The sequence below is a fragment of the Zeus faber genome (genome assembly GCF_960531495.2).
Source record: "Zeus faber genome assembly, chromosome: 4".
Taxonomy (NCBI): domain Eukaryota; kingdom Metazoa; phylum Chordata; class Actinopteri; order Zeiformes; family Zeidae; genus Zeus; species Zeus faber.
This window is the reverse complement of record NC_137191.1, coordinates 30,943,213-30,969,512: the sequence shown is the minus strand read 5'-3', so window position 1 is coordinate 30,969,512 and position 26,300 is coordinate 30,943,213. Positions and strand designations below refer to the sequence as shown.

General features: G+C 40.3%; 1 protein-coding gene across 1 annotated transcript; it reads left to right on the top strand.

Moving 5' to 3' along the window:
• Positions 1–3,701: 3,701 nt before the first annotated feature.
• On the top strand, positions 3,702–20,906 carry LOC307229546 (cytochrome P450 2K1-like; the record flags this gene model as incomplete). The annotated part of the gene is made up of 12 exons (XM_079999546.1): positions 3,702–3,764; positions 3,904–4,064; positions 4,206–4,423; positions 15,179–15,330; positions 15,457–15,619; positions 16,073–16,222; positions 16,313–16,473; positions 16,623–16,799; positions 16,903–17,044; positions 20,101–20,285; positions 20,458–20,599; positions 20,719–20,906. The coding sequence occupies 12 exons, from the start codon at positions 3,702–3,704 to the stop codon at positions 20,904–20,906; spliced, it is 1,902 nt and encodes a 633-aa protein (XP_079855672.1).
• Between the last annotated feature and the right edge of the window lie 5,394 nt (positions 20,907–26,300).

The following is a 26,300-nucleotide window of genomic DNA, read 5'->3' as shown; positions in this document are numbered from 1 at the left end:
ATGGAAAACTTTAGTGAACTGAATGACTCCAGAAATATTATGGGAGAAATGTACTATCCCTTTAATGGAGATATAATTATTATGTACTATACATATAAAGAAAATATAATTATTATCTTGCCTATATGCTATTTGAATGAAATAAGTGTGAAAAAAAACAACTCAGGGATCAACCTAAAACAGAGGGAACTTGTGTGTACGTTTCAAAGTGGCGAAAGATAAACTACAGCCATGTGCAGAGCATGTTTGTACATTTCACAGTGGTAAAAGATAAATATGTGCTCAAATAAGGCAAAAATGCATGGGGTTTTATGACAACCTGTGGGAGATAGATCTACAGGGAATAAGAGTCTAAGTCTGAGCAAATGAGATAGCTTTTCTGCAGAACTGCTCGGCCTTTACATTACTTGTTTAAAGTTCTAATAAAGGTATTTTTTGAAGTTAATTCCGATCTTTCTCTTGAAAAGAAGAAAAACTGCTGTTTACATCATGTACCACTAGTCACTTTAAAGTATCAAGTATGGCATTGCATACCTGTTTTGTCTTACCTCTTGGTACATTGCAGTGTTTGTCCTACAACATCTTGCCATTCAGTATGACACTGTATTGTTGTGGCCCACGACTATTTAAGATGTCCACTATCAAGTTGACTCACTGTTATTATTCTCTGTATTTTATTTAGTTTTTTAGGTAAATACTTTTATATTATTTATATGTTTTATTTTTATATATATTTATATTAACTCCTTTTGCATTTTATATTTTTTAAATACTGTTTTAAATACTATTTAAATACTCGTTAAATTCTGTTTTTAAATACTGTTTTATTTTAACTACTACTACTACTTCACTACTATGCCCTTATTTTAATTATTATGTAAAGTTGAAACTATAATTATACAGACCTAGTTTGAGTGCTCTCTTAACAAAGCTATTGAACTTTGTAATTTTTAAAAATGTAAATAAAAAATCAACTTCTATTTTGAAATGAAAATGCTGTGCAACATGTAAATTACAATAAAGCACAAAGACTTGTTCTCATTCATACGACCAAAAAAATGTAACTTTGAAAGATCCGGTCAGGGTTCAAAGGACAATATCGTAGGTCCACTGAAATCTCTTTCTGAAATGTGATTGTGTTTTTGGGAAGTTAGCCCCATCTCATGGTTACACACGGCAATTAAATGAATCGGCGTGTTTACAGTTGAAATTAAACACGCCCTGTCAGGACACATGAGAGGGGGGGTGGGATCACAGACAGTTGGGAGCCACCTGGTAATTGACTTGTAACTGGCTGGAAACTGACTGGAAGCTGGAACAGCCCTCTTCATGTGGCTCCTACTGTAAGACTGTGGTTTTAGTCCAGTGTATTGAATAGTCTGAGATGGATGAAAATGTAGATATAAGATTGAACACTTCCGGTAGGGATGATATTGGATTCCGTAAAATTAACAAAATATCGTCTGCATATAATCTGATTTTGTGAACAGAGTTTCTTGTTTGTATGCCAATGATATTATTGTTTTGAAGGATGGCCCTGTGAGGGGTTCAATAAAGATGGCGAATAGTAAAGGGGAGAGTGGATATCCTTGTCTTGTGTCTGTTGTAAAGTAAAACGCTGTGAAGTGTAACCGTTGGTGATGACAGAAGCAGATGGTGAATTGTACATAATTTTTATCCATTGAGTGACTCTCCAAAGCCACATTTGTTGAGGGTGGAAAAGATATGTCCAATTAACTGTCAAATGCTATTTCTGCATCTAAAGAAACAATAAATGGTAACTATGTTGTTCCTTTGAGATATATTGATCAGACTGAATAAACGGTGTGTATTGCTGGATGAGTGTCTGCCCTTGATCAAGCCTGTTTGGTCTAGATGAATTATACGTTTAATTACTTTTTCAATGCTGTTGGTTAGTGTTTTACTAATGATCTTTAAATCACAATTAATTAGGCTTATGGGTCCATAACTGGAGGTGAGGGTTGAGTCCTTATTGGGTTTGAGCAAAACCGAAATGAGAGCAGTATTTGGGGATGGTGGGGATATGAGTTGCAAGAAGTGTTTATATAATTCCATTGGTTAGCCAGTGATCCAAGTGATTTATTGTTGGGCATAGAAAAGAGAGCGTTCCTGAGTTCTTCTTCAATCAGGGGTTGATCTAATGTTGTAGCTTGCTCTGTGGATATTTTAGGGAGGTCGATATCATCGAGGAACATTTGATTATATTTGATTCATTATCTGAGTGATATAGCTTATTATAAAAGTCTCTGAATATTTTATTGATGATCTGCAAGGTGTGTGTTATCCTACACTGTGGATCAATGATGGCTGTAATAAGTGTTTGTGGCGGACCAGGGGACGTGGTGAAGCCGCGGCTGCAGACGTCAGCCCCTTCCCGAGGCTGCACAGCTGTCCCAAATTAGCATCGCCGATTGGTCCGATTTGGGGCAGGAAGAATCAGTGACTGACAGTGAGGCAGTGAGGATCAGTGACCGACCAGTCACAAGTGTTGCCACTTGTGACCGGTCAGTCACTTCCCAGGATGGAATGAAGGAGGCAGAAAGAGGCAGACGGGTCCAGTGCCATTTAGGCATGCGTTTATATATATGATTTGTACAGTATTCTTGAACCCTGAACTTAAGGGCTCACGGCCAAAATGATAAACAATAATGGTAACTGTTTTAATCGGTGAGCAGGAGGAATGTCAGACTCTCGCACGCCTGGTGCTATGGCTGGTGTCCTTGTCGGCTCTCTAGCCCTGTATGCCAATCCTCACTGTTAGACAGACACACGGTTAAAAAACCTTCCTGCCCCGAATCGGACCAGTCAGCGGAGCTCGGGAGCTAATCCGGCCGATTCGGGAGAGCTGTGCAGCCACAGGAAGGGAGCCATTCTGCTGTCTGCAGCCATAGCTTAACCACGCCCGCTGGCCGGCCACAGTGTTTTTCTCTATCGTGTTTCAATTGATTGGCAAGAAATTTACCTGAATTTTCATTGAACTTGAAATGAGGAATTGTGTCTTTTGATTGATGGTGTTATCAAGTCGAGATTTAATTGTCTGGATCTCAGTTTGGATTTTCCTGCAAGTTGTCTGTAAGTTGTTGTTTTAGTTTATTTTGGCATTCTTGTCCTTTCTTTTTCTTGTGAGTGGGGAATGAAATAATACAACCTCACAGAACTGCCTTTGCCATTTCCCAGAGTAAGGATTGTGATGTTGTTGTGGAAAACTGACATTTAACGAATTTAAGTGGCCAAGTGTGTGGATTAATAGGTTCTAGTCGTTGGCCTTTTGATTTCAAAATGATTGTCTCTGAACTATCACATTATATTTTAGTTAAAATAATTGTTAAATATCACAATTATTTGAGTGTTGCATTTGAGCCTCTCTCTCGAGGAACAGTTCCCATCAGCCGACCCCCCCCCCCCCCCCCATTTAATGGATTGATTTTCCAAATTCCAAAAAACAACATTGCCACAATAAAATATAAAAAAAAAAAATCTATAAATATAGGTCAATAGAATAAAACCAACACCAGGGATATAATAATAATTTGTACAGACATTAAAGAGATTAAACAGTGTATGGATCCTATAGAACCCTCAAGATTGTTTTACTGTTGACACGGTTTAAATTTCATGGTTTACTTCACGGATTAGTTGCCAACTATTATATAAATCGTGTCTTTGGAGAGGTGCTTGTCATGGAGAAAACAATCGATTGTTTATCAAAAAAAGCAGCAGTCAAGGTGGAGTTGAGTTCTCAGGTAGAGATCCATTACAGAGTTACAGACTTCAGATCTAAACATTTTATACATTCGAGTTGGCCCTTCTTATCTTTTCCGGGCAGGTCCTTCCTATGTTTCTCCACGATTGTCTTTGTAAACATCTTACTCAAACAACCAGAGAGCTGTGAAGATCCACAACATCAGGAAGGAGATGAAAGCCCTGAAGTCCCAGCACAAGGTGGCAGGAGAAGAGAAACATGTTCATCCTATGGAAGAAGATCTGAGTTCTCTCTCTCTTCTCTCTCGGCAGAGTGGCATTGGAAGCGGCGACTCGAGAGGGCACGTAAACGAGCTGCCTTCATCGCCAACCCCTTCAAGTTCACTAAAGACCTGCTGGGGCAGAAGTGCAGTGGGAAACTTGCCTCCTCGCAGGAGGGCATAGACCAACATCTTACACAGACGTACAGCGACCCCCTAAAGAGAGCAGGAGCTGGGAGAGTGCAACATCCTCATAGATCCCCCTGAACCGGAAGTGCAGTTTGACATGTCAGAGCTGCAGCTGAAGGAAGTCAGAGAGGTCGTCCGCAAAGCAAGGGCTAGCTCTGCTCCAGGACAAAGTGGCACTTTGTACAAAGTGTACAAGAACTGTCCCAAACTCCTACTGCGCCAGTGGAAAATCCTGAGTCTTCTGGAGACAAGTAGAGATTCCAGATCAATGGCGAGTGGCAGAAGGCATGTGGATCCCGAAGGAGGAAAACTCCACCCAGATAGACCAGTTCTGCATCATCTCCCTCCTGTGTGTTGAGGTGAAGATCTTCTTCAGTGCCATACATAAATTTAGAATACAGTTGGAGGACAGACTGGATCCTTTGAGACGTGAAGGATGGCCAGTCAGTAATAGAAGCCCCTTCCACAGGAGATTGTCCATCTCAACAGCTGTTGCCCTGGCCGTTGGTATGAAAGACCATCTGTGCGTAGGCTCTGCAGGATGCTTCGGCACTAGCTTCAAAGGGCCACACACAATCAGGATTTTGGTATGGGCTGTCTACAGGCCCTCCGTGTCTGTTGCAAGGAAGTCCAGTGGCTGTAACATTATAATCTGTTCGCATTCATGGTGACTGATTGTTACAACAGTCGCCTGTTGAACTGATGCCTGGATGCCTCCTGCCGCCTCTCCCTCTGGATCTCCAGCATCTGAAAATTCCTCACGGTCTGGTCTGATCTCTTGCCCTGATACCCTAGTGTTGTGGTTGAGTTGATACCAAGTGGTGTGACCTTCTACCTGAACTGCAGTCACTGTTGCTCGGACCACTTTGTAGGGGCCTTCCCTCCATAGTTCATTCCACCCTCTCCTGGAGACTCGCAGATAGATCAGATCTCCGGGATCCACCCCCCTTGGTGACTCCTCCTCGGGTTCTGGAACTCTGTTATTTTCCTGTTGATGTATCAATTTATGTATAGCAGTTAATTGTCTTATATACTCTTTTATTTCCATTTTCAATTGTTCCAATGGTCGACCTTTATATGGTCCACGAACCACAAGCATAGGCATGCGTCGACCCGTTAGCATTTCATGCGGGGTTAGGTGCGTTACTTGGTTAGCTTGCATGCAGTAACCCATTAGTGCTAATGGTAGTACATCTACCCAGTTCAGTTTTTCAATTGCACAGGTTTTTTTTATTCAAGGGTCTCATTCACTCTCTCAACCATTCCTTGTGATTGTGGATGATACATGCATCCGAGTCTCTGCTTTATTCTGAGCTGTTGTAACACTTCTGCCTTCTGCACAAATGATGATCCATTGTCTGAACTTATTTCTGTTGGAATGCCAAATCTAGGCATTACCTCCCTAGTTAGGAATTTTATCACTGTCCGTGCTCCTAGGTCCACTGATGGGACACTTCTACACCTTTGCTAAATCTGTCAATTACTACTAACATGATAATTTTGCCATGAACCTTTATGATCATATCTACATAATCTAACACTAGGTGTTTAAAGGGTCCCTCTGGCATCGCAATGTGTCCTAATTGTGTGGTCATACCTTTTCAGACATTGTTTTTAGTACATGTTTAACACTCAGCTTAGCGCAGCTCTACCATCGTTTGTAGGTTTGCAGACCAGTATCCTTGTTTTTTAATTTTCCTCATCACTTCCCCCCTTGCGCAATGGTCAAAACCATGCACATAATTGATGAGGAGTCCTAACAGGGCTGTGGGGGCTAGAATCAGTCCATCATGGGCCCTCTACAGGCCATTGTCCGCACACCTGGCACCGCTGTTTGTCCACATGTTGTGTTAATATACAGTATACCCGCTTTCTCCAGCATTCTTATGATGTCATCTAAGCTTGGCAACGCTTCGGGCATGAATTCCTGTTGCACATTTCAAGGCTTGTTTTGCTGCCTCATCAGCTGAGTTATTTCCTGTGATAATATAATCACTTCCTTTTTTATGTGCTTGACACTTGATAATTGCCACTTGTTTTGGTAACAGTAATGCTGTCATTAACTCATACATTTGACTGTGATGTAAGATGGGCGTACCATCAGTTTTCCTAAATCCTCTTTGTTTCCACACTGCCCTAAACAGGTGGCAAACAGCATGAGCATATGCAGAATCTGTAGAGATATTCACTATTATTCCGTTTCCTTTTCTACATGCTGCTGTTAAGGCTTTTCATTCCGCAAGCTGTGCTGAGCATGGTTGTGGACAGGCCTCACTTTGAATCATAATAAACTACTGGTTTGTTTGGCACCGTACCACAGCAAAACCTGCATGGTTGCCAATGTGATCTTTGAAGCACAATCCATCCACAAACTGAAAGCTGATCGTCCGCATCTACTATAGGGGTGGACATTAAATCTGGTCTTAGTTTGGTGTATGTAGGTGAATCCGCCACACACTCATGTGGTGTACCCTAGTACTCATGAGGAACCCTTTCTGCTGGGTTTACCGTTGAACATCTTATTGTGACATCAGGATATGTTGGCAGTGCTAAATGCTCCAGGAGCCTAGCTCCTAGTTAACACAAACTTTAGTAAACACAACCCTCCCTTGTTTGATCATTTCCGTTACTTTATGATGGGATAACACAAACCATAACTGGTCTTTTCAGACCGAGACATATTTCACATAACTATATGTTAACTTAAATGTGGGCAGTTGCTGCTACATCACTGTGCTCCGGAATGGGACCAAGCCTCAATGTCCAGAGAGAGTGCTCACATGGTGTTTCCTCCACCTAACGTCAGTAAGGACCCCCCCAAAAACATCCACACATCATCGTCTGACCAGCGATGGACACTCATCACCAGGTCCCCGGGCGCGTCCACGAATGCTGCCCACTGCTCCTGGCTGTGTCCCCGGAGGAAGGACAAGCCAGGATGCGTTGAACGCAGAGGCCTCATTTCACCGGCCACCATCCAAAGCATGTGCGTGCATGTGTTGTAGTGTGGTGTGCTGTGTGAAGATTAAAGATTGTTCTCTCTGTTCTCTGTTCTCCTCTGCAGCAGAGCCCCACTCCCCACTGCCACAGGGAGGAATTGAGGAACCATAATTTATTTTATCAAAATACATTTTTAAAGATTTTGTTCTACAATTTGTACATTTTTTATCGATCAAACAATAGTACAGTGGTACCTTGATTTATGAGTGCACTAACATAAGAGTTTTCCTCGTTACGAGCCGTCGTTCCGTCAATTATTTGTATTGATTTGCGAGCAACAATGTGAGTAATGAGGAGTGAGCTTCAGGTACGCCGCCACTAGTTGGCGTGATGAGCAAATCCGGCCGTCTCACTCCTTCACCCCCGTGGTTACCTGACCGTGGAAGCATCTCTTTTGTATTTTGTGCTCGTGTTTTGTGCTTTTTGTGCAGTTATTTTGCCCAAAATAAATTTTCTAACCGTAAGATTGATATCGATTGAATTAAAGCATGAAATCATAGAAAAACATGAGTGATTCTCTTCAACATTCTCTTTTATCATGTTTTATTATGTTTTTATACAATATTTGTTATTTATAAATACATTTTTCTTATTTAAAAACACAATTAATTTCAATGGGGAAAATTGATTTGCTATGCGAATTAAACTCATAAGTCAAATTACCACAATGCTATTAATTTGTTGTGTTTGGATCAGAGTCTTTGTACTGATTGTGTTTAAGAATCATGTGTAACCCCAATACACGGTGACTTTTCTACAAATGGTGTCCAGCCCTTGGCCATCAGAGGGCTAGGATCATACTTTCAGGGACAATTTCTATAGTCTAAGGCTTGAGAAATGTCATACGAAAGCAATCACTAAAGCTGGCCACGATGAAGAGACTTTATGCTGCCTGCTAAACGTGAGGCGGACATCAAGTAATGATTAATTTCATAAGCTTGCTGTTGTTGAAGACCGTTCCTTGCTCCCTAGTGCAGTGGGGATCAATGGATTTTGATCTGAGTTACAACATCTTAATGTGTTAATGGTTAGTTTCTTTTTTTTTAAGTCATATGGAAGTACACAGTGACACTTTCAAAACAGCACTGTGAATGGTTATACATGGTTGACAGTATGTGTTGTTTTTTTTCATTTTGCAAACAGGTGTCATACTTCAAATTCATTGTCAAGATCGTATCAATTATAACTACTAGTTACTTTCATCAAAAGATGACTACCAGACTCTTGACAAACAAAAATATTCAGTATAGTTGCAGTTGGATTATTTTTTTAAATCGTCCCCTTCCGGTTGCCAGTGCTAAGAAGAAGATTTAGAATAGTCTTTATTCGTCACACTGCACACACACCACAACACATGCACTCATGCGGCGATGGCAACGGCAACCATGTGTATGTGTGTGTGTGTGTGTGTGTGTGTGTGTGTGCGTGCGTGTTGCTGAATGATTCTAGAGTCCTGTTTTTAAAAGGCTGGAGACTGGAGATATTATTCCTCCAGGAACGTAACACAATCCTCCACAAACCAAATATACATACATATATATTGTCTTGTATTTGTACAGGAATTGTCTTGGACCTGTTAAACATGTTTGTCTTCCAACTGATCCAACAGGATGGATCGAAGAGAATTACTCTAGTTTAGTTCTTATTTAAATATGACATTCCCCTAAATTTACCTAGTTGTTGAAGCAATGTTCAGAAGCTGAGTTAAGGATTACTGTGTTATCACTCAGGGACACTGTTGTCAGAGAACCCTGGAGTGATTATTTTTATACTAGAGACGTACTTTAGACACTGCCTTTTTGCAGTGGTAGACCTCTCCTTTCATCTTCTGACAATATCTAAGAACAAATACATTAAGTACTCCAGTACATACACATACACATACACATGTACGACTGTATGTGTATGTACGTATGTGACAAATAATCTCTTGAACTTGAACTTGAACTTGAACTTGAGCAATGTGTGTGTGTGTGTGTATGTGTGTGTGTGTGTGTGTGTGTGTGTGTGTGTGTGTGTGTGTGTGTGTGTGTGTGTGTGCGCGCACGTGTTGCTGAATGATTCTAGAGTCCTGTTTTTAGAAGGCTGGAGACTGGAGATAGTATTCCTCCAAGAACGTAACACAATCCTCCACAAACCCAATACATTTGTACAGGAATTGTCTTGGACCTGTTAAACATGTTTGTCTTTCTACTGATCCGCCAACCAGGTCTTTAAAGATGTAATTCTATCTAACTTCACACCTTTGCCTTATGTGAGAAATCTTAGAGCATTGTGCTATGCAGAGAGTGTACTTTGTAGACACACCTCCATTATCGCTATATATCTTCTGTTTGTGTTAAACAGAAGGAAGAAATGAAATGAAAAATAAAATAATTTACTTGAGACATTTAGACATGCTGACAAACATGGAGTTGTCACCTAATGCACAACAAAGACTGTTTCTGCAGGAATCCACTGGCTGCAGTTTTGACCAGTGTAAATGTGACTGTGTCTGATTGGGAGGACTTGGAGGACTGACAACAGGATGGATCGAAGAGAATTGCTCTACAATTGAGTAAGACCATAACATGTCCAGCATTCAAAGGTTCTTGTAAATTATTGATATTATTGCTATTGGTTTTAAATGATTTGCAAATTTCATTATTCAATAGACTCAATTGGAATTATTGTGAGATGAAATGCGTGCAAGCATATAAATGGAGAGAGCTTGATTGAATATAGCTCTATACCTCATATTGAGCTCCATGGTTAAAATTAATATAGCATCAGATATTATAGAGTGCCCTATATAACCAGAATCATTTTGATTAGTTCTTATATAAATATGACATTCCCCTAAATTTACCTAGTTGTTGAAGCAATGTTCAGAAGCTGAGTTAAGGATTACTGTGTTATCACTCAGGGACACTGTTGTCAGAGAACCCTGGAGTGATTATTTTTATACTTCTATACACTGCCTTTTTGCAGTGGTAGACCTCTCCTTAAATCTTCTGATAATATCTAAGAACAAATACATTAAGCACCCCAGAGCTTCACACAGGCCCCAAAGACATTTATATTTTCCTGATATCCTGCTGAGCGACATGCCTACTCCTGCATTTCCGAGACGGTCTGTGTAGACCTTGTATACAGAGATCCAGTTTGGCCAACATTAGGCTGAATAACTTGGGACAATTTCCGAACAACGAACAAAGTTCTGTTATGTGAAATTAAATGCAAGCATTGACTCCTGCTGCTCCTTCCCTCCACCAACAAACATGAAGTGGTTGCCCTCTAAGTACAGCAAACGCACAATTGAAAAAGGTGTTGTGCACAGTTGAGGAGCCTAATTAACTGTGCTCCTTTGGACCTGCATTTGGTGATGTCCCTTCATCAGACAAAACATCAAACTGAATGACTGTAATCTGAATTTTCTACTCCAACTGAGAGCTGTGGGATGACTGACTACCTGAAGTCCTGCTGTAAATGATATCTGTATGATTACCATAGGGGGCTGCTTCTGTGTGTTCTCAGCCATTGTTTTATCAATCTGTCTATTCTGATAGTATCTTCTTCGTCTTCTTTCGGCTGACCATCTGCCTCCAATACCTTCTGTTCTGCGCATCTTCCCTTACATCAACCGCCTGCATGTCCTCCCTCACCACATCCGTAAACCTTCTCTTTGGCCTTCCTCTTTTCCTCTTGCCTGGCAGCTCCATCCTCAGCGTCCTTCTCCCAATGTAACTCTCATCTCTCCTACACACGTGTCCAAACCATCTCTATCTTGCCTCTCTCACTTTTTCACCAAACTGTCCAACCTGAGCTGTCCCTCTTATGTACTCGTTCTTAATCCTGTCCATCCTACTCACTCCCAATGAAAATCTTAACATCCTCAACTCTACCACCTCCAGTTCAGCCACCTGCCTTTTTGTCAGTGTCACCGCCTCTAAACCGTACAACATAGCTGGTCTCACTACCGTCCTGTAGACCTTCCCTTTCACTCTTGCTGGAACCCTTCTGTCACAGATCACCCTTCTCCACCCACTCCACCCTGCCTGTGCTCTCTTATTCACCTCTCTTCCGTACTCTCCGCTGCTTTGGATGGTCGACCCCAAGTACTTGAACTCATCCGCCTTCTCCACCTCCACTCCTTGCATTTTCAGCATTTCGCCGACCCCCCTCCCATTCAGGCACATGTATTCTGTCTTACTCCTGCTGACTTTCATTCCTCTTCTCTCTAATGCGTGTCTCCACTTCTCCAGGCTCTGCTCAACCTGCTCCCTACTCTCGCTACAGATCACAATGTCATTCGCGAACATCAGTCCATGGAGTCCGAGACTCCTGCCTGATTTCATCACCATTGCAAACAAGAAAGGGCTCGGAGCTGATCCTTGATGCAATCCCACCTCCACTGCCACCCCCGATTTCTTCATGCGATATCAGACTTCCTCTCTCGACACCCTATCATATGTGGGAGATAGACTGTTGGCTGCAGCACACGACCTGCTGTGTGTTTCTCCAAACATTACATTACATTTAGCAGACACTTTTATCCAAAGCGACTTACAATTAATTAAACACCGACAGACACAGGAGCAAGCCATCAGGAGCAATTAGAGTTTAAGTGTCTTGCTCAAGGACACTACAGCATGCTAGCAGGAGGAGCCTGGGATCCAACCAGCAACCTTTAAATTACTAGATGACCAGCTCTACCTCCTGAGCTACCATCCCCGCGCTACCATATGCTTTCTCTCAATCCACAAAGACGCAGTGCAACTCCCTCTGGCCTTCCCTGTACTTTTCCATCAACATTCTTAAAGCAAACATTGAATCTGTAGGACTCTTTCCTGGCATGAAATCATACTGCTGCTCGCTGATCCCAAGCTCTCCTCTTAACCTAGCCTCCACTACCCTTTCCCTTAGCTTCATGCTGTGGCTGATCAACTTTACTCCACTGTAGTTGCTACAGCTCTGTACGTCTCCCTGATACTTGAAGATGGGTACCAGTACACTTCTAATCCACTCCTCCAGCATCCTCTCCCTTTCCAGGATGTTGTTAAACACTCTTGTTAGGAACGCTACTGCCATCTCACCTAAACATTTCCATGCTTCCCCAGGTATGTCATCTGGGCCAACTGCCTTTCCACTCTTCATCTTCTTTAATGCTGTTCTCACCTCATCCTTGCTAATATGCTGCACTTCTTGATCCACTATCCCCACATCATCCACTCTTCTCTCCCTCTCATTTCCTTCATTCATCAACTCCTCAAAGTACTCCTTCCACCTTCTCAACACACTCTCCTCACTAGTCAGCACATTCCCATCATTATCCTTCATCACTCTAACTTGCTGTACATCCTTCCCAGCTTGGTCCCTTTGTTTTGCCAATCGGTACAAGTCCTTTTCTCCTTCCTTACTGTCCAACCTCTCATACAACTCGTCGTATGTCTTTTCCTTTACCTTTGCCACTTCTCTCTTCACCTTGCGACGCATCAGCTTGTACTCCTGTCTACTTTCTTCATGTCTCTGACCATCCCATTTCTTCTTCGCCAACCTCTTCTGCTCTATGCTCTCCAGTACTTCCTCATTCCACAAACCAAGAGTCCTTGTATTCCTTCCTCTTCCCACATGTTACACCGAGTACCTTCTTGGCTGTCTCCCTCACCACTTCTGCAGTTGTTTCCCAGTCATCTGGTAACCGTTCATTCCCACCTATTGCCTGCCTTACCTCTTCCCTAAATTGCAGGCAACACTCCTCCTTTTTCAACTTCCACCATTTTATCTTTGGCTCTTCTGTCACTCTCTTCCTCTTCTTGGCCTCCAAAGTCATCCTACAGACCACCATCCGATGCTGCCTAGCAACACACTTCCCGACCACCACTTTGCAGTCACTAATCTCTTTCAGATTGCACCTCCTACATAAGATGTAGTCCACCTACGTATGTGCCCCTTCCTCCACTCTTGTATGTCACCCTGTGTTCCTCCGTCTTCTTGAAATACATTTTCACAACAGCCAACTCCATCCTTTTGGCGAAATCCACCACCATCTGTCCTTCCACATTACTCTCCTTAATACCACACCTACCCATCACCTTCTCGTCACCTATGTCTTTGATCCCTTCACCAACATGCCCATTGAGATCTGCTCCAATAACCACTCTCTCTCCCTTGGGGATGCTCTCCACCACTACATCCAACTCACTAAAGAATTCTTCTTTCCCTTCCATCTCACACCCAACTTGGGGAGCATATGCACTGACCACATTCATTATCACCCCATCAATTTACAGCTTCCACACTCTCATCACCTCCAAAACACTCTTGACATATTCTTCCTTCAAGACTATCCCTGCCCCATTTATTCTGCCATCCACTCCATGGTAGAACAGTTTGTACCTGGCTCTGATACTCCTGGCCCTACTGCCCTTCCACCTGGTCTCTTGTACACATAGTACATCTACCTTCTCTCTCTTTACCCTTCAAAGTACCAACGTTCAAAGTTCCTACTCTCAACTCTACCCTCCTACCCTTCTTCCTCTCCTGCTGTCTCCAGACATGCCTTCCCCCTCTTCTTCTTCTTCGGCCAACAGTAGCATAATTTCCACTTGCACCCTGTTGGCTAACGGCACCGGTGGCGGTCGTTGTTAACCTGGGCCTCGACCAATCTGGTATGGAAATCAGATTTGTTGTCCGCATGTTTGATTTGGCATGGTTTTAACACCTTCCTGACGCAACCCCCCTCTATTCATCCAGGCTTGGGACCGGCATTGATGATACACTGGCTTGTGCACCCCCAGGGGCTAGATTGACCTACCTCTACTACCTCTAACGTCTAATGTTATGAAATTATAATAATAATTTATAGTCATTTTAATGTTACCACAGTGACTAATTCAATTTTGTTAAGCTCTCGTGAAAGCACCATATAGTTGAATACTCCCTGACCAAAAGGTAAGACTAGCAGTTCAAAGCTTAGCACATATTTATGTGATTTTTAGGAGTTGGGTAATGTAAGTTGATCGTGAAATAATGGATAGTTGATCAAATGTTATTGATAAATGCCAGTCAGGCTTCTATGAGACTGAGATCTCAGGCTTATTGTTTGCAGTTATTAATTGTACCTTTAAGGGTATAAGTAAGAGTTATAAAAACTAAATGAAAAAAACAGTTGGAATATAGTATGGAACGCTAAATTTTTAAATTTTTAGTATGTGAATCACGTTTTTCGTTACCCTCTCGAGTTACTTAACTTATTGTTGAAGTTATGTGTAGCCAATCTTCTTTGCCTGCCATGCCATGCAACTTCTATTATTCACTTCAATATATCCCAGTTATTTTATACCACTATTCCTGTCTCTGTGTTTTGCACTTTGGTTCACTAGTCTCACACATCTCACCATAACACATCCCCCTGTCGCATTCTGTTGCTACGGGGACTTTATTTAGTAAAAAAAAATATTATTTTTGTGTAAATACTCTTTCCTTGTAAATAATAAATTCTGCACTTCTGTAACTTTCTCAGACTCTCTCTCAGGCTCCACAGAGACATGGATACCCGCCCCTTCACTCTGCATGTCTCTGGCCCACCATTCTGAACAATAGGATTACTGAAAGAAAAACATGCTGCTGTTCTTATTTTAAAGCAGAGTTTGAAGGAATGGCTTCTGTTGTAAACAGCTCAACTACTACTCTTAACCTTTCAGCCTTTTCTAAGAATTGTGGAACATTCATTAATTGTATTACTATCTGCTACTTCTACTTGCTTACTTACATCTTAAGCATGAACTAATATATTGAGCCTTTGGCTCTTGTATTCCAATGGTGCATAATCCCTCCTTTGAGACTTCCCCCTCCAACCTCCAACTCAAGGGAGGGGACATAATTGGTCACTCAGGACATAGGGATGATAACAACAGTGTGAATATAAGCAGGACTATTCGCTCTCTAGCAAAAGAGCACATTAAGAATGTTTCTTGTTGAAGCGGTTGTCTTACTCCAGTCCTCTGTTTCCATCACTCTGTCAGCCGCTGTCGTTTTGCTGGTGGTAGTCTACCTCTGGTCCAAAGATTGCGGCTTTTCAAAACAGCGAAAGGAGCCTCCTGGTCCCAGGCCACTGCCCCTGCTTGGTAACATACTGCAGCTGGATCTCAACAGGCCTTATTACACCCTTTGTGAGGTAAGTCTACATATACTTTATCTTCATTTGGATTTCTCGAGGCTGTTCTTATTGTGCGTTTTATTTGGTGATTTGTGAATTTAAAAAATAATTTAATAAATGTATATATTATTCTAATCATTTTAGCTTTCCAACAAATATGGATCTGTGTACACAGTCTATTTTGGACAACAGAAAGTAGTAGTCCTGGCAGGATACAAGACAGTTAAAGAAGCCTTGATCCACCATGCGGAGGAGTTTGGTGATAGAGGAATTTCTCCTGTATCCAGAGACATTAATCAAGGACACGGTAAAGCAAATTTTAATTTTAATTTTATTTTTATTTTTTTTATACGTTATTATAACCAATTTACCAGGCTATACACAAGAAGCAATGGCAACTGTAATTCATCACAATGTGATAAATACAAAGACATTAGATTGGTAATCCATTTATGATAAAGCCATTCAATGTGCGCGTCAGGTATGTACTCCCCTACTTTATATGCTATTTCCATTGTTGGTAGCCTTTCCCAGCAAGAATGCAATGATCAGACATATGCAATAAGTGAAAGGCAGCCTTGGTGAATAGTTGTGGTCAGTAAACTGTCGATATGGATGAACATTCACAAAAAAGGATGAAAAAATACCCCCACCACCTCAAATGAAGAAAAATCAAAAACAATCAAACAAATCAAATGATCATAAGAAGGCATACTTTCAAGAAAGAAACTTCTCTTGACCTCTTTGTGATATTCAACAGGAATTCTGTTTGCGAACGGGGACTCATGGAAAGAAATGAGGCGTTTTGCTCTGACAAACCTCAGAGATTTTGGGATGGGAAAGAAAGCCGCTGAGGAGAAAATCATAGCGGAGTGTCACTATTTGATCAAGGTGTTTCAACAGCATGAAGGTTTGAAAACTGCTTAAGAATGTTCTGTAAATGTTGTGATGTGATGCGATATTTGAACTTTCATTGCTTAAATACTGCCATGTTTTACAGGAAAACCCTTGGACACAGTGTGTCCAGTGAACTATGCTGTTTCCAATATTATCTCATCCATTATATACGGCAGTAGGTTTGAATACACTGACCCACAGTTAAATGCAATGGTGGCTCGGGCAAATGAGAACATACGCCTTGTAGGTTCGGCACCAATTCTGGTAAGCAAAATAATTGCTCATTGACACTGTTTTTTTTTTTTAAATTCAACAATTGTAATATCTGTTCTGATTTAGTGCTTGAAAGATTGTAAGTTGATTGCATCCTCATGATTAATAATATCTTTGCTTTATTTGCTATATTCTGACAGTTATACAACATGTTTCCCTGGCTGGGCAATTGGATTAAGACTCATGAACGGATAATGAAAAATGTTGAAATTAACATCAAGGCTATGAAGGACTTAATCAGTGGTCTGAGTGAGACTTTGAACCCTCAGATGAGCAGGGGATTTGTTGACTCCTTCCTGATCCGTAAGAAAAAAGAAGTGAGTCTCTCATTTAAACACACATGAATCTGAATATATATATACAGTATCAAGCAATGTATGTGTATGTGTATTTTTAAACATTGAAGGTCTGTTCTAACAGGATTCTTGTGTCAAGGACTCTCACTACCATGAGAAAAATCTGATATCTACAGTCTCTAATCTATTTGCTGCTGGTACGGACACCACCGGAACAACATTAAGATGGGGTCTGCTACTCATGGCTAAATATGGGCAAATTCAGGGTAAGGAAATTAAGAGACATGACCAAAGGGACATCACCATCTCAATCCAAGCTTGGACTCTCAACTCTAGCTCAGTGGTTTTCATTTGGTTGACCCTCAGAATCCAGATTTGTCCTCTAAAATTAAACCCCAAACCAAATGTGGAACTTAGGCCACCAACAAAAGTCTGCCACAGTCCTCTGTCCGGGCCATTTCATAGCCAGCTCCAGGCTCCATCTTCTTTATATCAACCTTGATATCATGTCTCCAGGTGTTCTTTGGCCAGCCCTTTTTCCTCCTTCCTTGGGGGTTCCAAATCAGTGCATGCCTAGTGATGGCTATTGGTTGGTTGGTTGGTTGTTGGCTTTAGTAAGCTGCTTTCACACATGCACTGCAACCCTGAAATTATCCGGACATTACCTGGAGGAGCTGTATATATGAACGCAAATGTCCAAATCAATTGGACCGGACATTAACATGACTTTATCCAGCTAGCACCCTAGTACCAAGTCTGCGTAATGTCTGATTCAGCGATATGTGTGAACAGAGCAGGAGAATTTACAGCTAACGAGTGGGTTTGTCATGTGGTAATGACGTCTTTTTCATGTGCCAGATATTTACCTTGGTAGGGATCTTCGTGTACAGAGTGTAGCTGCTTTGTACTCCTTTCTGCTTTTCTTTATATTCCTTTCCACTCTTTCGTTTACATTGCGGATATGTCCAAATACATGGAGTATCAACGCAAAAAAAAGTCGCAATTACCGATAAGTCGGTAGCCTCATCCTCCATCTCGGGTGTGCTGTAAACTTTGCAGCGCCATGCGTCATTGCGTCACATCCTGCCTCCTGCTCTACCCAGGATCTGCCCCTCGCCTAAACCAAGTATTTACAATAAGTGTAAACGCGTCTGACTTGGGCAATCTCCGGTTGTGTGCTACATGTATAAAAGGGCAACTCCAGACAATGTCCGGATTATCCGTTTTGCTATTATTCATGTGTGAAAGCAACTATTATAATGTCTGTTATGTCTGCTATCCATTTTCATCCTCCTTCCTCATCTCCCCTTCCAATGGTACAGGATGAGTTCTCTCGCACAAATCCCATTTGCTGATAATATTTGACGAACAGATTTTTATAAATATTATTAAGCAGCTATATAGGAACGTCTGCACTTTCTTTGTTCCATAGAGCAAGACTAATTTCACAGTGTACTTGAACAGCCTGGTCTTGGTGTGTGGAGACAGTTCTTTGGAGCTCGAGATGTTGTTGAGCTCTCTGAATGTTGTTCTTGATTTGCCGATTCTAGCCTTGACATCTGCTTCTGTGCCTCCCTGCTTGTCAATGATACTATGATACAGGTAGGTAAATGTCTCCAGCTCTTCCAGTGAGTCCCCATCCAGTGTAAGTGGGTTGTGATGAAGATTATTAATCTTAAGTATTTTAGTCTTCTTCTTGTTGATGTAGGGTCCAACATGTTAAGATGTATTTACCAGGTTGGTGGTTTTGTCCAGCATCTGATAGGACAGTGACACAAAATTATTTGCAATTAACAGTTTCTCCAATTGTGTCCATAGCTTTGATTAATGGCCAAAAGGAAAAGAAATGTAGACAGTAGGCACCCTTGACTATCTCCTTTTTTACTTGGAAACTTGTGGTGAGTTTACCTCCATGTATGACAGGACATTATGTTCCTTTATAGGACTTCCTTATCAAGGTGACTCACTTAGTTGGTGTCCCATAGTGTGAAAGGAGTTTCCATAAGGTTTTTCTGTCTACACTGTACACAAAATTGATATAGTTGATAAAGTTGAGGGCAAGTTCTAGGCATGGACACAGGGGCCATGCCCCACAAAATGACCCGACTCCAATGAGTATAGCCTAGTGGTGGGAGTTTCAATGAGTCGGGAGACTCGATTTTTAAATATTGGTGGGAGATAGATTTCTTAGGCTATAATTGCAAGTTGCAGTTCTTTCTGCAATCTGTCTCATGTACTAACCCCCTTCCGACACAAAATGTTACATGAGATACGGAGAGACTTGATTCAGGCTCATGAGAAAGCCATAACAACTGAGAAAGATATGGATGAATTTGTTGGGGTTTTTACACACAGAAACCAAAGACTGATGTTGTAACCAACTACTGATGCTTTAGATAGACTAAGCAATAAAATGTGTATAATACGAACATATTTTAAATCAGAACTTAAAAAAAAGAAAAAAGACAAAAGGCCATAGAACACAAAAACATACACAAAAATATGAATAGAAATGTTTTTTTTATAAATAAATAAATAAATATATATATATTTATATATCCTAGGAGACGTATCAGAAGGAAAATAAACTTATAACATTGAGCACTATGTAAAATTTGATAATAATTACAAATATTTGTTATAAAAGGTTTTCCTCCTATGGGAGAGGGGGGGTTTAACATTGAAAAAAAATTATAAGCCAATACACATGCAAAATACATAGTTTCACATGTTAGTAGAAAATAGCGGTAGCACAGTGAGTAAACTGGAAAACTTTATTGGATGAATGCAGGAAGCTAATCTTTAATATATCAGTTTCCATAAAGGAATAGATAATAATTAAACATAATTGGGTATAAATAAAGTTGTCATCCTAAAATTAAAGAAACTATAATTTATATTATATGTATTAATCACTATAATTTTAGCTTGAGATAAAAAAAAGATAAAGCAGAGCACATTATAACTTACAGTCCTAAAGAACACAAATATTAACAACAGTCGTTGGTGACGGACAAACTTAAAGCATTTAAAGCAGTCTAGAACCGGGCCTGGTAAAGAAAGGCACTGACGGTGCCTGGTCCTTTTGTGGCGACAGCCCTCTTGCTTGTCTCTTAGCTGTGGGATGAATGTTTCATATCCACTCCAGAATGACTCTGCGAAAAGACTTTCCCTGTCACTGACATATGTATGTGTATGTACACTTCTGACCTACGTCTCTTTGATTTGAATCTATGCTGAAAGAAACTGAAGAGAATTCACTCATAGATAGAGGCTGGGGGCCCTTTGCCAGTTGATTTGATTTCCTATATTTTATCTACAGACCAAGTCCAGGAGGAGCTGAGCAGGGTGATAGGAAGTCGTCAGGTCAGAGTAGAAGACAGGAAGAAGCTGCCCTACACTGATGCCGTCATCCATGAGACCCAGAGACTGGCCAACATCGTCCCAATGTCCCTTCCTCACATCACCAGTCAAGATGTTACATTCCAGGGATATTTTATCAAGAAGGTCAGATTGCTTGTACCAATAGATAGAATGCTGAATATAATATTCTTCAGGAATAAAAATGTAAAATTAACTTTATTTTTCAATGTTGAGGTTAAAAAAAAACTTTGAACTACGTGCCAAACCTTAACACTAGTCTTTGTTCTTCATCAAACTCTTCTTTCTACTATGACAGGGGACCACCGTGTATCCACTGCTGATGTCAGTCCTTTATGATGAAAGCGAATGGGAAAGCCCCAACACATTCAACCCTGCACATTTTTTGGATGAGAATGGAAAATTTGTGAAAAGAGATGCATTCATGCCTTTCTCTGCTGGTAAAATGATTCATATCAGCGTTGAGTATAATCCTTAATTTCAAATGTTTGTTGCTAAATATGAGTTAAATGTCCTAATTTCTATAGCCAATGCTTCCTCACGATATTCTCTCTCTAAGGTCGCAGGGCGTGTCTGGGGGAGAGTCTGGCCAGGATGGAACTCTTCCTCTTCTTCACCTCCCTCCTCCAGCGCTTTCATTTCACTCCTCCACCTGGAGTAACAGAGGATGAACTGGATCTGACTCCAGCAGTGGGGTTTACCCTCAATCCGTCTCCCCACCAACTATGTGCTGTCAGCCGGTTCTGAGGAACATGCTTCTGTGTGAAGGACAGACTAATACATTTTTAATAGATGTGTAGGTTGTCACTATGTTTCTTCACTAGTTATTCATTTGTAATAAAAACTTTCTAACTCCTGCCATTTCTAGTATCCCCTTTCCTTTTTAGCGTTTGAGCAAATGCATGATTATCAGAGTAAACCCCTAGACAGGGGTCGGGAACCTTTTTGGGTGGGAGAGCCATAAAAGCAAATATTTGTATATGTATTTCCTTGTGAGCCATATAATATTTAATAAAATTGAATGCAACTTAATGCGTACATTTTTTAAGTAAGGCATCCATTTTAAACGTATAACACATCTCTGAGTACTTAAAAAAGCGCTATAGTTCAAGTTCAAGTTCAAGTTCAAGTTCAAGAGATTATTTGTCACATACATATACATACGGTCATACATATATGCAGTGAAATGTCATGACACCCGGTGATGACGCACAATAAGCTCTATAAGCTCTAAAAATACAAAAATATACCAAAATGTGCGTAATCGACACAAGGTGCTCGCGCAGGCAGCCGCAAGGGGAGGCGCCACAATCACGATTCTGGGTTCTATAATTATATAATAGAATAAGTTGTTGTTTAGTTATCGCTGTAATCGTTTGTTCGCTGCAACCAAATAGTTTGCGAGTCATGCATCACTAACTATTAGTATATATAATACATTTCTCTTTATTCTTCTTAATAATATTGTTTTTATACTGTAGCTAACCAATAATAGATTAAATACTTTTTACCATTAATGCGACTTGTGGTGCTGGATGGTTTTGCTGATGGCCTTGTAGTCTGCTTCATACGTAGTGAGGTTAAGCTTCATGCAGGCACTGAGGCTTCCATCAGTTCAACGTGAGCGTAGGTTGCTCTTAATGTTTCTCAGATGCGAGAAAGACTGCTCACATGCGTATGTAGAGCCAAACATGGTCAGTACGCCAATACTCACGCTGCATTGTGTGGTATGTGACGGGAAGCTTGTTCCAAGTTTTAAGAATCAGCTGGTCTTCAGGTTCAAGTTCAAGTTCAAGTTCAAGAGATTATTTGTCACATACATATTGAAGTTTTTTCCATTTCTGTCCACTTGTGTTCAGCTGATTGGTCCGACTCGAGGCAGGGAGTTTTCTTAATGTTTGTCTGTCTTATAGAGGGGATCGGCGCACGGGCTCGTAAGCAGCTCAGTAGTGGAACGCCATTCCTCCTGCGCCCAAGAGGATCATTATTATCCACAATTAATATAATAATCCTCAGTGATATATATAATTGTGGCCTGCGTGCCGCATATTAATATGAACAATCAAACTCTCGCCATGTCAGCACACCATGGCCAGAAAGACTCCGTCTCCCTCCCTAAACCCTCACCTGTGGGTAGAGACTCCCACAAGTGGCGCCTGAGCAGAGACCCGGGAGGGGCAGGGCGCCGAGTAAAAGGCGCCGCGGAGTCTTTCTGTGGTCTGCAGCCAGTGCTTGACTTTGTCTGCCACATTTATATTTTGAATTATATTTTCAAAATTGTAATTTCTCTTACCTGTTTTACTTTAAAATGACACCAAATAATTATTTATTACTTGTTAATTGTGATGTAAATTTTTTAGCTCAAAATTGTCTGCAAGCCATATACCGTCATCGAAAGAGCCATAATTGGCTTGTGAGCCATAGGTTCCCAACCCCTGCCCTAGAGTGTTTAGGGTATTTTTTTTTTTGTCTGGCACATTCTATCTCATACTACAATTAGTCTAAACAAGTTTGACAAGCATGGCAATGAGACTACTTTACTATACCCCTTTTGTATTCAGTAACATTGTCAGCTGTTTTCTTGGCCAGGTCTCTCCTGTAAAAGAGATTTTGAATCTCAAGGCTAACATGATAAAATAAAGGTAAAATAAATTAAGGAAAAGACCAAGTTACTGCAGGTGCATACACTAAAATGTACTCAAATGTGTGACCATTCTCCATTTTACAGGGATGTATACAACTCCAATGAATCTCCCGGTGCACAGCCGTGTTTATCTATATATAATTAGCCACGGACCAGTATATTTATCTCCTTGGATGAGATCCGTCTAGAAAGGTTGAATTCTCTGGATGTAATGGGCTGTCTTGATTGATAAGACTCATCAATGTTGTCTTGACTTTTAAAACAGTGCCTTTAGACTAACATTTTATTATATTTAATCATTTGTATTTGTTCATTTATATCATTTACAATAAATACATGTATTATACAACTCCACAAATACATTAGGCCTTTCCGTCAAACGCCTTTAAACCATAAAACAATTTAATGAAAATATTATTTTAAGTGAATTCAAAGAATATTAAAAACACACTTATAGTTGAGTGATAGATACAGTACATTTATACATGCATACACGCATACAGTACATACATATACATATACATACAGTACAGTGGGAATGACTACCTACTGTCTTTGCCGGAAATGTTTTATCCGGCAATGTTACGGATTCCATGTGGGAAAGGGGCTATACATACATACATACATACATACATACATACATACATACAAACACACACACACACACACACACATACATACATACATACATACACACACACACACACACACATACATACATACATACATGCATACATACATACATACAGTACATACATACATACATACAGTACATTACAGTGGGAATGACTACCTACTGTCTTTGCCGGATATTTTTTATCCGGCAATGCATGGGAATGTATAGCCCCTTTCCATGTGGGGAAAGGGTCTATACATTCCCATATGGGAAAGTAGGCTTCAGCCAGGTATTCTCCCTGATCTCAGTTTGATGTGGTATGGGGTATGGGGATGGTGTGGTTTTGAGCGGCCACACCTGACCTGGATCTAGATAATTGGGGACCCAGGATCCGAGTGGCTGCATACCTGTTGCTCGTATGTTGGTCTAACAAGCAACAGGTAAAACCCCCATCCCCACACACACTCAAAAGAGGTGCCCCTGTCATGACACATGTCCATCTGCTCCTGGGCTTATTCCATCATCATCTCTACAATAAACTGGTGCTGGTGCTACAACCCCGTCTTCTGTGTCTCTGTGCCGAAGGTCCCTGAACACGCCACTTGGGTAGCGCGTGGTAGAAGAAACTGCCATAATTCTTTTTGAATGTGTTTTTTTTTATCATACTTAAACGGTTACATGAAAAAAACAATGCTGTCATTCAGTGAAAAAAGCTGCTTGGTAAGTTCAAGTTCCCTCACCATCAGCTTTGGACATCACCACTTAATATTTCAGTTTTAATTTATTTCATAATATAACACTTCATACAGAAATGAGTGATCTGACAGTTTTTTTACAGTATTATACATGATTCAAGTTATACATGAATATAATTCCATACAGCAGTTGCATATAGTTAGGGAAATATAAAAGCAAGTGTCGGTTGACCTTCAAAACTGCTTCATCAATTAGTTTTGCTGTAAGTCAAAACGGTCTCTGACTCATTCACACACACAATTCTCACAGTTGGGATATTTCATTGAGGAAAACAGCTTTTCAACGATGATATTGCACTCTAAGGGAAGGTGAAACTTAAAGATGGAGTTTGGAATGGGATGTGTTTAAATTAGAGGGTGAACTATCTAGTAACCTAGTTGGAAGGTTATGTACACACAGTTCTCACGGAAGTTGTGCTGTTTACAATCTATTTCTATGCAGAAACTCACCTATGCATCAAAACACAAAAATATACACTAGGCTAACTGTATGGAGCAGAGCCAGGTTCATAAAAAAAAAAAAAAAAATTTTTTTTGTTCAAATAACCAAGAAGGGGAAAAAAACGTAGTCACGATTTCTCATCCCATTGTGGATAAACTATATTTAGACAGTGTTGATGTATCTTGCTGGTTCTTGATAAAATACTTTTTAAGCCTTGTTTTGGCGACAATATTAATCTTTCCAGACCCATTCAACAGATAATACAATGACTCAGTGTGGGTGTTCCCTGTTTGGATGAGAAAACTAAACTCTCAACAGATTAATACATACATATCATACAGAAGTGCATAATGAAGAGGTTGCAGTGAATTTCTTGAAGGATCGGTTTGTTATTTTTCTTCCCACCTTACTAAAACATTGGCTCACACCATTTATAACCCTTCATAGCACAACCTCGCTGAATGCTTCACTATTGTAAACAGTGAGAAGTGAGCACAGTGAGAAGCTCCACTTCTCACTGTCTTAAATGCAGTGCTATGGGGCAAACATTTAAGCCTTAAAAAACCTTAAATCTCCTTTTCGAAAACCAGAATCTCACATTATTATCTAATGTGCCTAAGTGTATTTTTTTTAAACATTCATTTATAAATATAAACAATATTATATAAACATTAATAATTAAACAACTAATATGGAATTTCATTCAAACTTACTTTTCGCAATTGCCGCAATACAGCCAAAACATAATCTTGGCTACAGTAGCTTACAAAAAGGCAGCTGTGCAGCTTTGTGTTTCTAGTCCTTTATGATGTAGCCAAAACAACAAATTTTGCAGAAGTGCAAAAAATGGTTGCAAACCATTCTTTTTCAGTATATCATATAAAACCTGTCAGATTATATGGAAAGTTTCCCGTTCTTGAAAAGGAGAGGTAACGTGGTAATTTAAGCCTTAAAAGTTTGCCTCATTGGACTGCATTTAAGCACAGTAAGAACTGCAGCGGAGTGGTAAGTTTCTCGGTTGTAAAGCATTGCTATGAACAACTATAAATGATGGAAACCAATATGAACAACTAAAACATTTTTAAAAAATTGTGAATCTATCCTTTAATAATCCCATTTGAAGGTAACAAGTAAAAAACTCTATCTTTAACCATTACACTAAGAAAAAATGGATGTCAGGATTATACAGAATCTTTATTGTGCATTTCTCCAATTTGACAGATTATGTTCCACATGGACCAACCATAGAACATACAACTTGATCATTTCATAAAATAAATTATTAATTGATATTATATTTTGATCAGAGCCTGTGGTACACGGTGAACAGATGCTGAAATGAACTACTGATGATAACTTTACCTTTGCGATGACAGAATATTGTGTTCAGTTAAATGTTAGACAATTAACATCAAAATCGAAAGACAAGTCGTCCAACTATTGGAACTCTCCCTTACACTGGCGTTGTACGAGTGATTTAGAATGAAAAATATTTGATCATGATATCTCATGTTAAATACCTTGTTGTTTTACCAGGTCTCCTACTCCAGTGTAAGAGGGCAGTTGGAAACGAATCTACTAGAATTGAGGCTGAAAACACTGATCAAAATCAATCAGCGTTTTCATCAGTGGTCTCGGCCTAAGTCTTGTAGGTTTAGAGAACCTTTCTCATACACTGCAAATA